The sequence below is a fragment of the Malaclemys terrapin genome, chromosome 1 (assembly GCF_027887155.1).
Source record: "Malaclemys terrapin pileata isolate rMalTer1 chromosome 1, rMalTer1.hap1, whole genome shotgun sequence".
NCBI classification, from domain to species: Eukaryota; Metazoa; Chordata; order Testudines; family Emydidae; genus Malaclemys; species Malaclemys terrapin.
Genome location: NC_071505.1, coordinates 341960642 through 341974746, shown reverse-complemented (window position 1 = coordinate 341974746; position 14105 = coordinate 341960642). Strand labels below are relative to the sequence as shown.

General features: G+C 54.6%; 1 protein-coding gene across 1 annotated transcript in view; it reads left to right on the top strand.

Moving 5' to 3' along the window:
• Positions 1–810: 810 nt before the first annotated feature.
• Positions 811–14105, top strand: part of P4HA3 (prolyl 4-hydroxylase subunit alpha 3) — a 42423-nt gene continuing 29128 nt past the window's right edge. Inside the window, exon 1 of the mRNA XM_054015886.1 lies at positions 811–1285. Coding sequence (XP_053871861.1) covers positions 1107–1285 — 179 coding nt within the window. The 5' untranslated portion in view covers positions 811–1106. The remainder of the gene's footprint in view (positions 1286–14105) is intronic.

The window sequence follows — 14105 nt, the reverse complement described above, 5'->3', positions numbered from 1 at the left end:
TGCATGAGCGCCCTTATTTTCACCCGGCACTGCTGTGCGTCCCTGGTGTAGCCTTTTTCCCCCATGCGCTGTGCGATTTTGGCAAAGACATCTGCCTGGGCAGGCTCTTCTCCCCACATGGCAATCAGATCCAGTGTCTCCTGTATGCTAAAGGCTGGAGCACGTTTGCGTACCTGAGCAGGCATGGTCAGCTGTGGTGGTGAGCTCTCCACGCTGATCAAACAGGAAATGAAATTCAAAAGTTCCCCAGGGCTTTTCCTGTGTACCTGGCTGAAGTGCAGTGGAGTTGAAAGTGCTGTCCAGAGCGGTCACATTGGAGCATTCTGGGACACCTCCCGGAGGCCAAAACGTCCAATTACACTGTGCTGTGTCTACACTACCCATAATTCGACCGGGGAAGTCGACTCTAGCACTACTCCTCCCCTCCAGGTGGAGTACAGGCGTCGATTTTAAGAGCCCTTTAGGTCGGCGGAAAGGGCTCGGTAGTGTAGACACACACATTATAAATTCGACCTAATGCCTCTAAGGAGGAAGTATAGACCAGCCCTGGTCTGTGCTGCCAGGCAGAAGCGAGCAGGGATCAGGTGAGCTCCTTGCGCGGAGCCGCACATCACTCGCTACTTGTATGTTCATTGCTCTCTCCGGGGAATTGTGACCCCGCCCGTGTCTCTAACACGCTGCTCCGGGGGAAGCTGCATGAAGCCCCCAGGGGTGGGAGGATAAATCCCTCCCCCGGGAAAGTTGCCTCCTGCCCCATTAGCTAGAAGATGGCTCGAGTCATGGGGCCAAAGTAACTCCTGGAAAGCGCCAGTGATTTGATCCTGCCTAAGCTCCCCCTTTGTCAGTTACAGCTGCCAGCTGCTGGCCCAGAGCCGCCCCGGAGCCCGCGGGAAGTTTCCTCTCCGCTTCGCATCTGGCTCTTCTCCTCCCGCGGTGCCTTTCCCCGCCATTGGCCAAGGCGGAGCGCCCGGCGTCGGGCTGGGGCCGGGGGGCGAACGCGCCGCTGGCCGGGCGCTGGAAGGGGAAGATCCCGGAGCCGGGGCCCCGCGCGGGGGAGCTGGGGGGTCAGTCGGAGCGGAGCTGTCCCCGGCGCGCCCCCAGCAGCGATGCGCCTGGCGGAGGTGGCTGCGTTGGGGCTGTGGCTGGCTTGCCTGCGCCGGGCGCAGGGCGAGACCTTCACCTCCATGCTCACCGTCCGGCAGGCGCTGGCCACCGAGCGGCGGCTGCTGCGGCACCTCGGAGCCTACCTGGAGGCGGAGACCCACCGGCTGAAGGACCTGCGGAGGTAACGGGGCCCCTTTGGCTTTCCCAGCGCCCCCCCCCCCAAGGCTGACCCCCGATCCAGACACCCCCACATCCCGCAGCCTGATGCAGCCCCGGAGTCTGCACCCCGCAGCCTGGCTCTGCGGCGGGACCCGGCTCCCAGCAAAGTCGAGATCAGCCTGGCCATTCGGCTCGGGGAGGCGGGCAACTGGTCAGAGACCCCCACGGGCTGCAGCCAGGAGACGGAGCGATGAACTTTCCCAGTGCTCAGCTGCCCCCGGTGGGGTCCCTACTGGCCGCTGGTTACAGCACTTGGCTGGGCAGAAGGGACCCTCCCATCCCTATCGCTCCAGTGCAGCTCCATTAGTTTCAGTGGCGGGACAGCTGATCCAGAGGCGCCTCAGAGCCTGGAGCGGGACCCCATGGTGCTAGGGGCTGGACAAACAGAATGAAAGACGGTGCCTGCCCCAAAGAGCAATGGGGCTGGGATTTTCCAAAGCCCAACTCCTACCGAATGCAGGCACCTAACTCCCTTGGGCTTTTTGGTGATCCTGATTAGCAAGGAACCCGAGAGCATTTTGCATTTGGTTTGCGTCTCTGTTCATCGGCGTGCAAGGGCCTAGAGCGTCGGGAGAGGCAAGTTTGAACAAACCGATAACAGACAGAAGAGAGAGTACCAGGTGCCACGGGAGATGGGCTTTGTAGAATCATGGCTCTGTCTCACCCAGGGCTGGTCAGTTCGCAAACCAAACACAGGAGGAGCCAGCCAGGGATGTGCTAGCAAAGGGCATGTGGGGAGTGAGGGGATGGATGCAGCTGTGCTTATTATTATTAATGCTAGTTTGCAGTAGCAGCCGCTATGTGCCAGGTCCTCTCCAGACACTTGAGAAGGATGGTCCCTGCTCACAGTCTGAGGGTTCCCATGCAGGGAGGGTGTGTGAGTGTGTGTGAATGAAGCAACAGAGGGTCCAGATTCAGTCTTTTTACAGATTCAGACTAACACGGCTACCCCTCTGATACTTGACACCATGTGTGAATGAAGTGTGCGTGCCCAGGACTGTGTGCGTGTGTGTAACAATACATGTGTGCACGTGAGTGAGTGTGCGTGCCCAGGACTGTGTGCGTGTGTGTAACAATACATGTGTGCAAGTGAGTGAGTGTGTGCGCCCAGGACTGTGTGTGTGCGTGTGTAAGAATACATGTGTGCGAGTGAGTGAGTGAGCATGTGTGCCCAGGACCGTGTGTGTGTAACAATACATGTGTGAGTGAGTGAGTGTGTATGCCCAGGACCGTGTGTGTGTAACAATACATGTGTGTGAGTGAGGGAGTGTGTGTGTGTGTTATGCAGACAAAACTACACGGGATTGTTTTAGGGGGCAAGACAAAGATGCCACATTTATTATGATAACACAATTTGATTTATGATCAATGACTAATACCTAATACACACACACACATATCCATCAGATGTTCTGCAGCTGCTGTATAGTTACCAGTCCTGAACACAGCTTGAGTCTGTGGCTTGAGTTTGCAGCTTGGGTTCGTAGCTTGTGGCGGCTAACTGGCCAGGACAGCCGGGCACAAGGAAGGGTTGGGTCTCTGTTGGGCATGCACCGATGCCCTTCCATGTTGGCAGCAGAATGTTACCCTCCAAAGTCTTCCATCTCACCCATCCTTTTTGTAGGCTTTAGTTTGAATCCAGAGTCTATAGGTCTTGCTGTGTCACGCTGCCTCTGGGTTTGGTGACTGATCACCAGTCAATTGCAGAGGTGATTTTCAGCCTGGGACCTGGCTTTGATCTTCCTTCTATTGTATCTTTGTTCTTTTCTTTTTAGGGTGGACTATTCTTACTTTGTTAGGGCTCTTGTCTGCATCTTCAGCCCTTGGTGTTTGAACTCTATTTCACCAGGACAGGCTGGGGCTGGAGGTTGATTCCATCATCCATACATACCTCATTCACACATTTAACCTAAACTAATGAGATTACAGCAGGGTTTGCAAAAATGAAGATTGGAGCCAGTTTTTACAAAATGGAGTAAGCGTTTTAAAATGGGGTTTGAATTACAATATGGCAAACAGTGAACAGAAGTTACAATATAGACAAGTGTAGTGGATGACACAGTGAACAGAAGTTACAATGCAGGCAAGTGTAATGAATGGTGAACAGAAGTCACAATACTGAAACAGTGCAAATATCAGTGATTTAAGCAGGAATTGAATTGATAGTGAAATTTACAAAGGCAGCAGGCTGAACAACTGTGGCTCTTAACAAGCATCTTAATGGTCAATTAGCCAGTTATTGGGGTAACTGGTTTTATGAATGAATGTTATTTCATTCATAAAACTTTACTTATGAAGTTATATTAATAAAATGAACAATTAAAAACAATTTCATTCATCAGTTCTACACATGCCCAGGACCGTGTGTGTGTAACAATACATGTGAGTGAGTGTGTGCTCCCAGGACCATGGATTTGTAACAATACATGTGTGCGAGTGTGTGTGCCCAGGACCATGTGTGTATAATACATGTGTGCGAGTGAGTGTATTTTCATAGAGTTGAAGCCCGGAAGGGACCATTAGATCCTCTGACCTCCTGTCTGTCACAGGCTGTTCAATTTGACACAAATAACCTGGTGTTAAGCCCAGGACTGTAATCAGACTAAAGCATTTCAGCCCCCAGTGCAGGGACTCGGCAGTGAGGCTGCACCTGCCCCTGACACGGTGCAAGGGCCGGGCCTGCCCCGGAAACACCCCAGGGCCCTGCGCACCAGGTGTGGCTGGGCAGGCTCAGCCCAGCAGGATCCAGGTGTGGGGCGAGAGGTTTCTGTGTGGGGCCATCTGTGTGCGGGTGGCTCAGTGAGAGATCTGGATACACAGGGGCTCATTGGGAGGCAATGGGACTCTGCAGGGGATCCAAGTGATGGTGATTGGGCTCAGAGGAGGGGTCTGAGTGTGGGGAGATGGGGCTTGGCAGGGGGATCTGAGTGTGTGGGGGAGTGGGGCTTGATGGGGGTGGGGGTCCAGGTGCAGTTTGTTGGGGCTCAGTGGGGTGGGGGTCTGGGGGTGGGGGACTTGTCAGAGGGGTCCAGGTGTAGGGGGGTAGGGCTTGTCAGGGTGAGGGGTCAATGGGCCTGTTTAACAGGGGCGCCCCAGCTGCTGCTGAGGGGACACCACATGCCGGGCTCCCGCTTTCCCCCATGATTCCCCATCCCCTTTTCTTCTCCATCCCTCTCCCCTCGCTCCCACATTGCCCTCCCCCTGCCCTGTTCCACTCCCCTTCCTTCCCCAATGCCTCTTCCCCCACCCCCTCACCCCCTTCCCTCATTTCCCCCACACCCCTTACCCAGCCCCACCATGGGCACTCACTGTTGCACAGAAAACAGGAAGGTTCCCAGCACACAGAAGGGGAGCATAACTGCACTGAGACCCAGGAGGCAGCGTCCAGCTGCAGAGTCAGTGGAGCGGGAGACGCAGCCTCCTTCAGCTGGACAGCTCTGCGCCTGCAGAAATGAGGAAGGGGAGCTGGGGAGGCAGTGGCATATAACCCCGTGTGCCGCCCCCCCATGCCTCACCTCTGTTTGGGGGACAGTCCACTCAAAAAACCCGTGCACATGGTCCTCCCCCCACGCGGCTTCCCTGCCGTTTTCTGCAGGGAAACACAGAAATTCTGCGGGGGGCATTTTCTGCAGGTGCGCAGTCCCGCAGAATCCCCCCAGCAGTAAGTGAAAATAGCAGTGCGGACAGCACCAGAATACAGACCCAGGGGGTCACGTGGGCTTGTGCTCGGGCGGCAAGCCCGGGCCACTGTGCTGCAACAGCCACAGTATTTCAGCGTGTCGCTCTAATCCAGCCAGCACGTGTCTGTCAGTGTCTACCCAGGCTTCCCCGGCTGCCGTGGAGAAATACTTTGTGCACTGGGGTCCTGTGAGATGCCTCACCCAGCCCAGTGCTGGAATTTTCCTTTGTGTCAGCTGTTAACTGGACTAAAGGGGTAGCCCTTGTTTTACCTTACACAGGGTTTGAGACTCATGATCTCCGGGCTGACAGGGCTTAAGTATGTTTGTCCGTGTCTGTATGTAAGGAAAATGCACGCATATGAGTGTCCCATGTAAGTGTGCCAGTGAGTACGTGGGTGAATGTGTACCGGCTTTTGTGTTTGTGCAAGTGAATGCGGATGTATATGCACTGGTATCAGTGTGTGCACAGCATGCATATGTAGGGGTGTACATATGACTGACTCTGTGTGTGTGTGTGCACGTGCACCAGGAAGTGTGTGTGTGCGCGTGCACATCAGGAATTGTGTGTGTGTACGTGGACTACCAGGCTAACTGGATAAACTAGATGTCACAGCTGCGGTGTTTGTTGCTCAGTCTTACTATGCATCTGCACAAACCCAACTGGGCAGGACAGGAGTCAGTAGCAGGGCACTTACATTGCTCATTGCTACTGTGTGTAACATGCAAAGGTCCAAGCCTATTCCTGGTGCAAGCAGGGCCGTGCCATTGCAGTCAGGGGTGAAGCTGTGCCAAAGGACCTACTTGTGGCCCCGGTCTCGTTTACTCTGATATAAATGCAGAATGACCCCAATGAAGTCACTGGAGTTACACTGATGTAAAACTGATGTAAGTGAGAGGAGAATCAGGCCTAGAAACTTCCCAAGTCATCCGTAGTGCAGAAGAAATCTTTGCCCAGGAAACCCAGAGTCTGAGTATTGTGCAATAATCCTTTCCGTTCTTTGCTAACTCAGCCTGAGGCTTCCTGGTGGAAAGCCTCCGATCCCAACAATGCAGCATTCAGCCGTTCTGCGGTTTCCTGCATGGAGCAGTGAAATGTCTGGAAACAAAAGCTCATTTCAGGAATGATGTATTTCATTAGCGATGAATGTTGTGGCATTATTTGTAACAGACACGGAACGGGTCATATGCATGGCTGCGGGACCTGGCCCCCAAATGCAACAGCTTTTCCACCAATAACAAACATGACTCAATCCCTCAGAATTATTGCTCTGACATGTGAAATAACAAAGTGGGATGCAGTCAGATTGGCAGCAGGGTCAGATCTGCAGCCCCAGGCAGGGAGATAACATGGATATCTAGTGTAATCCTAATTCATGCTTACAAAAATGTGCTGGGAGGGATATTAAACCTCATGCTTCTGCGCATAAGCCAATGAGACAGGAGGCAAATTGTCCCACAGCTGCTGCTGCTGTGGGGTTTTTACCCCTTCCTTGAGAATCTGATGTTGGCCACTGTCAGAGACAGAACATTCCTGTGCTCCTGGAGATTTTCCCAGCTCCATTATTGCCAACCCCCATCATTCAAAACTCATGAACCAGCCTCTCCTCCTGCCCCCCAAAATAATCATGAGACTCAAAACAACACATTTTGGGTCATTTCATTTGAGCCTTTAGCGGACGTGTTTTCAAGCTTTGCTCTGAGGTCATGAGAGCTAGAAAGTTACATTCCGAAAGAAAGCATCTCTCGTGATCCCATTACACTGAGAGCTGGGGCTTTGAGACAGACCCCACATAGTGTGAGACAGGTGATCAGATCATGAGAATTGGCAGTTGAATGGGTTCTGCGAGTCATAGATTCCAAAGCCGGAACAGACCATTGTGATCATCTAGTCTGACCTCCTGCATAATACAAGCCATGGAACGTCCCCAAAATCATTCCTAGAGCAGAGTCATCCAATCTTCATTTGCAAATGGCCAGTGATGAAGACTCCACCACCACCCTTGGGAAGTTGGGACAATGGTTAATTACCCTCAATGTTAATTTCTTTTGGGCCTTCTTTCTAGATGAAATTTGTCTCGTTTCAACTTCCAGCCTTTGGATCTTGTCATGCCTTTGTCTGCTAGATCGAAGAAGGGCCTTCTATTATCAAATGTCTATTCCCCGTGTAGCTACTTCTCGACGGTGATCACAGTCAACCCGTAACTTTCTCTTTGATAAACTAACTGGATTGAGCTCCCTGGATGTATCACTACTGAGCTCCTTAGGTGTTTGCTTTCCAATCTTTGAATCCTTCTCACGGCTCTTCTCTAAACCCTTCTAATTTAGCAAAATCCTTCTTGAAGTGAGGCCCCCAGGAGTGGGCCACTGCCAAATCCTGAGGATCGCATTAGCCCTTTGGACCACAGCGCCACCCGGGGAGCTCGTGTTCAGCTCCTCAGCTGGTGTAAATCAGCATAGATTGATTGACTATAAGTAACGCTTAGGCCTTGTCTACACTGGGGCTTTCAGTCATTGAGAGCCAGCCACTGGTGTAACTGCACCAGGACAAACCCCAAGGGTAGACTGATTTGCACCACTATGAGCCCCTGGACTCCGTCACGTCAGTGCAAATGACAGTTCATAGCAGCTTTGCCTGTCTACGCTGGGACTGCAACGGTGGCTGGCACTGGGGCAAATCTCCAGCCTAGCAAGGCCTTCGATGACCTCAGAAGAGCTGGAGGTGCTTGGCGTCACTGCTAGCTCTGGTTGAAGGGCTGATCTGTGCTGTTAACAGTGAGGGTGAGTAAAACGAGGTGAGGGGTTGCACATTTGGTGTCTGGATTCGAGGCCTGCTGAGGTCTCACTGCTTAGTCTGGAAGCTCTCTGGGGCAAGGGCCATGTCTGCTTCTAGGGCTACACAGCACAATGGGGCCTCTGGGGGCTCTCTGACTAATTGTCACAATGTATGGGCCACAGTGCATTACACACGCAAATAAGTAGGACCCTACTAAATTCACGGCCATGAAAAATGCATCACGGACCATGAAATCTGGTCTTTTGTGTGCTTTTATCCTATACGTTACAGATTTCACGGGGGAGACCAGTGATTCCCAAATTGGGGGTCCTGACCCAAAAGGGAGTTGCAGGGAGTTCACAAGGTTATTTTAGGTGGGTAACAGTATTTCTGTGCTGCCTTCAGAGCTGGGCAGCCAGAGAGCGGCGGCTGGTGGCTGGGTGCTCAGCTCTGAAGGCAGCGCTGTCGCCAGCAGCAGCGCAGAAGTAAGGGTAGCAGTACCGCAACCCCGTCCCCCACAATAACCTTGCAACACCCCCGCACACACACAACTCCTTTTGGGGTCAAGACCCCTACAATTACAACACCACGACATTTTAGATTTAAATAGCTGAAATCACAAAATTTAAAATTTTTAAAATCCTGTGGCCGTGAAATTGACCAAAATGGACCATGAATTTGGTAGGGCCCTGCTTAAATCAGTGCCATTTGCCAATGTCAGAGTGAAACTGGCTTCCACGTGAGTAGCATGCTCCTGCTGTGGGGAGGTCACGGCGGTCACACCTGAGCCCGGCGTCCAATGGGCCATGCTCCACTGTGAGTCAGGGCAGGGGTTCTTCCTGAAGCTCGGGAAATTGCAGCTTGTCTGTGAAAGCTCAGGGTGCCCGGGGAAGGGCCGGTGTTAAAAATGGGAGGGCAGGAAGGGCTGGTTCTCAGCTGTTAGAGCTAGCGGGGGTGGGGGAAAGGGGACTGTTGGGACCAAATTAAACCTCAAGGCCACCTAGGGTAACCAGATGTCCCGATTTTATAGGGACAGTCCTGATTTTTGGGTCTTTTTCTTATATTGGCTCCTATTACCCCCCACTCCCTGTCCCAATTTTTCACACTTACTGTCGGGTCACCCTAAGGCCACCTGGAGTAAACTGCGCTAAACAATGGATCGAAATGAAGCTCTGTTCAGGTCTGTGCAGCTTCTTGTCATACACTCATCACGGCAGTATCCGAGGGCCAGTTCCTCAAAGGTATTTCGATGGGAGTTCGCATCTGTCACCTGGCTCCAGTGCCGGGGTGGGCAAACTTTTTGGCCCGAGGGCCACATCGGGGTTACAAAATGGTATGGAGGGCCGGGTAGGGAAGGCTGCGCCACCCCAAACAGCCTGGCCCCCGCCCCCATCCGCCCCCTCCCACTTCCTGCCTCCTGACTGCCCCCCTCAGAGCCCCCCACCCATCCAACAGCCCCTGCTCCTTCTCCCCTAACCACCCCCTCCAGGGACCCCCCGCCCCTAACTGCCCCCCTGGAACCCCAGCCTCTATCCAACCCCCCCGAGCCCAGTTCCCTGACTGCCCCGACCCCTATCCACACCCCCGACCCCTGACAAGTCCCCCGGGACTCCCACCCCCATCCAACCCCCCCCCCATCCCCTGACTGCCCCCTCCCAGGACCCCCTGCCCCTAACCGCCCCCTGGGACCCCAACTCCCCCCAGCCCCTTTCGGAATGTGGCCCTGCGAACATGGGCGGAGGACTCAGCAAGAGCGGGGCAGCCGTGCAGCCGGAGAGAAGCCGTTTCTCCTTCAAAGCTCTGCTTCTCTCCGGCCAGCTGCGCGGCTGCCCGGTGTCCTCCTGAGTTCTCCGGCCGCATTCCCCGCGCTCCCGCCACCCGCACCGCCCACCTGCTCCCCTGAGGCTGCGGGTGAGCCTCCCTCCCTGCTCTCCCCTGCCCCCCCCCGCGGGGGGTGCGCTGGTGCTGAGCGGCACAGTGAGCTGAGGCTGTGGGGGAGGGGGAACAGCAGGGGAGGGGCCGGGGGTGAACCTCCCTGGCCGGGAGCTCGGGGGCTGGGCAGGATGGTCCCGCGGGCCGGATGTGGCCATACTTTGCCCACCTCTGCTCCAGTGGGATGAAGCTGACGACCAAGGCTGTCCTTTCCACCTCGGATCTAGGTACTCCCGTAAGCAGACTAGATCCAACTATTGGGCCAAATCCCAAGGTCTTAATTCAGCCCTTCCTCGGGCGGAGTTGCCATTGAAGGACTGCTGTCTGAGGTCCTCCCCCAGGCCGTCCTCGGGGCCCGATCCTGCAGCACTCGCTCACACTGAGTAGCACTTACTCCTGGGAGCTGCCAGTGCTTCTGGGCATGAGTGAGGGTGGTAGCCTCAGCCCTAGACGCTACTCTCGTTGGACCAGAGTGGAGACTACAAACTCCCATTGACTTCAGCCGAGTAACTTCCCACCAGCGGGAGTTAGGGAATCAAAATCTGGCTCATTGGTATCCAGGGTAATTATTACCGTCTGATGGGTTATAATTCTTATTGGATTGAAAAACACTAAGGACAGTGTACACGGAGCAGCAGTGTGAGCTACAGGGGTGTGAATGTGCTTTAGAACTCAGACCCCCACAGTCCGCATTGCTGCTCCGTGTAGACAAGCCCTCAGAGCCTGATTCAGCAAGGTACCTTTAACCACAAGAACATTCCCACCGACTCCAAGGGCACTAATTACTCACTGGCTTAAGCTGGGCGTGTGTGTAGGTACCTTGCTGAATTGCATTGGCCGAAATCAGGAGTGACTCCATGGACATCAGTGGAGTTGCACCGAATTAGTGTGAGAGGAGAGCCAGGCTCTGGAACATAAGTTAGGAATATGGGCCAGATCTTGTGGTCTGTACTTAATTTCAACACAGTCCTTATTGGGGCTTGTAGCAGGCTGGACACCTGCTCCTGCCTGGAAGGGCCTGAGAGAGCCCAGGGAGCAGGTAGTGTGAAGGCTAAGCTGATTGGGGGACGTGGCTGCAGCTGGGGCCATGGCCCAGCTAGACTCAGCAGGCCTATATAAGAGGCTGGGAGCCAGGAGCTCAGTAGAGTCTCTCTCTGCCTTCAGAGAGAGAAGGGCCTGGTTGCAGGGAGCTAGACAGGGTACCTGTGGTGGAGCAGGGCTGGGGAGCTCCAGCCTGGATAGCCCCAGGCTGCGGCCTGGTGATAGGCCAAGGGGTACTGGGGGTTGCAGAGGGCAGCCCAGGGCTAGGCCAAGGCAGCAGGTCCAAACCCAACCTTGCCGATGATGACTGGCCTATACTGCAGTCTGCCCCAGGGAGTGGGGGCTAGTTGGTGACTGGCAGTGGCCTTATCCTGAGATGAGGTGGGGTTAGTGGGTGGGGATTCCCCTGGGAGGGGAGACTTAGTGTGTGGGTACTGCCAGGGGGCAGCACCCAGAGCAAAGGGGCACTGGGGTCCTGGGAGGGACACTGGGGCCAGTGCAGAGGACAAGGCGGATCACTGGCCTGCAGAGGGCACTCCAGAGGCTGGTGAGCTAATTCCCTGGATGACCAGCAGGAGGCGCCGCAGGGGTGAGTCTGGACCCTCTACAAGGCTAAACTTACATGGACATCAGTGTTAGGTTTGCTCAATGAAGGACCAGGGAATATGCCGTTCCTCTGTTATTTCTTTGGACTGTTGCTTCCTTGTGTTACATCTGTGGCTACCTTCCACACAGGGAAAACATAGATGCAATAAAAGATACTCTAACCAGTTGGCTTCCATACAAGATGAGTCTTCTAGACATTGCCAGAGGTATCTGCCTAGGAAGTGTTTGATCAGCCACGTGCTTGCGTCATTTTAAATACATTCCTGTTGTCTTTAGAACCCAGGTCTTTCATGGATCTTCCCTGTCTGACTTCTAAAGCGCCTACCATTGCAGTGTGTAAGCAGTGTAGTGTAGCGATTAGATCAGCTGTTCACTCATAGACTCATAGACTTTAAGGTCAGAAGGGACCATTATGATCATCTGGTCTGACCCCCTGCATGCTGCAGGCCACAAAACCGTCCCTACCCTTCCCTTGACTCTGCTGATGAAGTCCCCAAATCCTGTGTCTTGTTGACTTCAATTGGCAGAGAACCCTCCTGCTAGCGATCCCTGCCCCATGCTGCGGAGGAAGGCGAAAAACCTCCAGGGCCTCAGCCAATCTACCCTGGAGGAAAATTCCTTCCCAACCCCAAATATGGCGATCAGTAAGACCCCGAGCATGTAGGCAAGAGTCTCCAGCCTGACCCTTGTTAGCCATTATACTATTTACCTGCCATTGCTCGGTATTCCTCAGCTAGTATGTTTTACCATTAAACCATTCCCTCCATAAACTTATCTAACTTAATCTTAAAACCAGACAGGTCCGTCGCCCCCACCGTTTCCCTCGGAAGGCCGTTCCAATATTTCACCCCTCTGACGGTCAGAAACCTTCGTCTAATTTCAAGCCTGAACTTCCCCACGGCCAGTTTATATCCATGTATAATGAATATGTTTCTACAAGTTTTTCTTCTCATTGTAAATTGTCCATGAATAGATCTTGAAAGTCTCACATTTATTCTTTGGTCACAAAAACCCGGCTCATTCTGGGGACTGTCTTACTTTGTGTATGTATAATGTATAGCTCAGTGGTCCCTAAAGTGTGGGGCACGGTGGGGCATGGGCCAGCCCCCAAAGAGAGTGGGGAGGAAGCGCCATCCAGCCCCGCTCTGCCCCCAGCTCTGCTCCACCACGACCCCGGCTCCCAGCCACGGCTCTGCTCCCAGCCTTGGCCTTGTCCCCATCTGCAGCCCCAGTCTCGGCCCCTGATTCCCAGCTGCGGCCCCAGCTGCCAGCCACAACCACAGCCCAGCTGAGGCTCCACTCCCGGCCCCAGCTCCAGCTGCCAGCCCTGACTGTGGCACAGCACTCCGGCCTCAGCCCCAGCCCTGCCCCCAGCCTTGGCCTCTGGCCACGGGTCCACTCCCAGCCTTGGCTCCTGACGGCAACTCGTGGGGGCAGGGCATGGACAGAGGTAAGAGGGCGCAATGTGAAAAGTTTGGGAATCACTGGCCAAGCTAACGAAGTGCTGATCTTCACTGGGGCTGCAAGGAACTACTGCAATACAAATAATGAGAGAGATCTGGGTAGGTGAAATATCTGTTGCTCATTTTACTCCTAGGTAAATTCTATGCCACTGCGCGCATGCAGAATGTATGTACCCTGCAGATTTCTTTGCTTCCCCGCAGAAAAATGACTTTCTGATGGGGAAGCAAAGGGAAGCCACAAGAGCAGTTATGCCACCCTCCCCAGCAGTATGTTTTGGGTGCCCAGATCAGCCAGCAGAGAGGTAAATCACTGTGGGGCAGGAGGTGGGACTGGGGAAGACCTGGCTCATGGCTCCTCCCTGCGCCAGGCTCAGCTGCTAGTACCAGCTGGGTTGGGGAGGATGGGACTTCCTCTTCCCCTGCACGGCATCTGGGGCCATGCCAGACCCACCCTCAGATTTCTCCCCCATCTGTAGGAAGCTCTGCAAACTTCCCCTCCCCCGCCCGTGCTTCCTGCACCCATTGCTCCTCAGCTGCAGGGGGAGGGATCCCCCATCTGCCCAACCCCCGTGCATCCAGACGCCCTCATACCCAGACCCTCCCACCAAGCCTCACTGCCCCCACACCCAGAACTCCCCCTATCTGGAGATATTTAAGAGTAGGTTAGATAAATGTCTGTCAGGGATGGTCTAGACAGTATTTGGTCCTGCCATGAGGGCAGGGGACTGGACTCGATGACCTCTTGAGGTCCCTTCCAGTCCTAGAATCTATGAATCTGATGAGCCCCACTCCTCCTGCACCCGGACCACCCCAATGAGCCACCTGCACCCGGATCCCTACCCTACCGAGCCCCAACCAGCTGAACCTGGATCCCCACCCCACTGATCCCCACTCCCCCAGCATCTGGACTCCCCCACTGAGCCCCCCACACCCAGACTCCCCTTCTAAGCTCTATCCCCCCCATACCCAGACTCCCCCCGCTGAGCCCCAACCACCTTCACCTGGACCTCCCCTACCGTTGCACCAGAACCCTCCAACAAGCCGCTGTGCATCCAGATTCCCCCCACACCCAGATCCCAGATTGACCCACACAGAACCCTCTCAACTCACACCTGGATCCCCCCACACTAAGCCCCTCCACACCTGGATCCTGCCTTGCTGAGCCTGCCTGCCCACACCTGGTGCACCTGGTCCTTGTGCTGTGTCAGAGTTGGGTGCAGCCTCACCGCTGAGTCCGTGTTCCGGGGTGGGGAGCTGCACAGTGATGTCCCATCTCTGTGCAGCCAG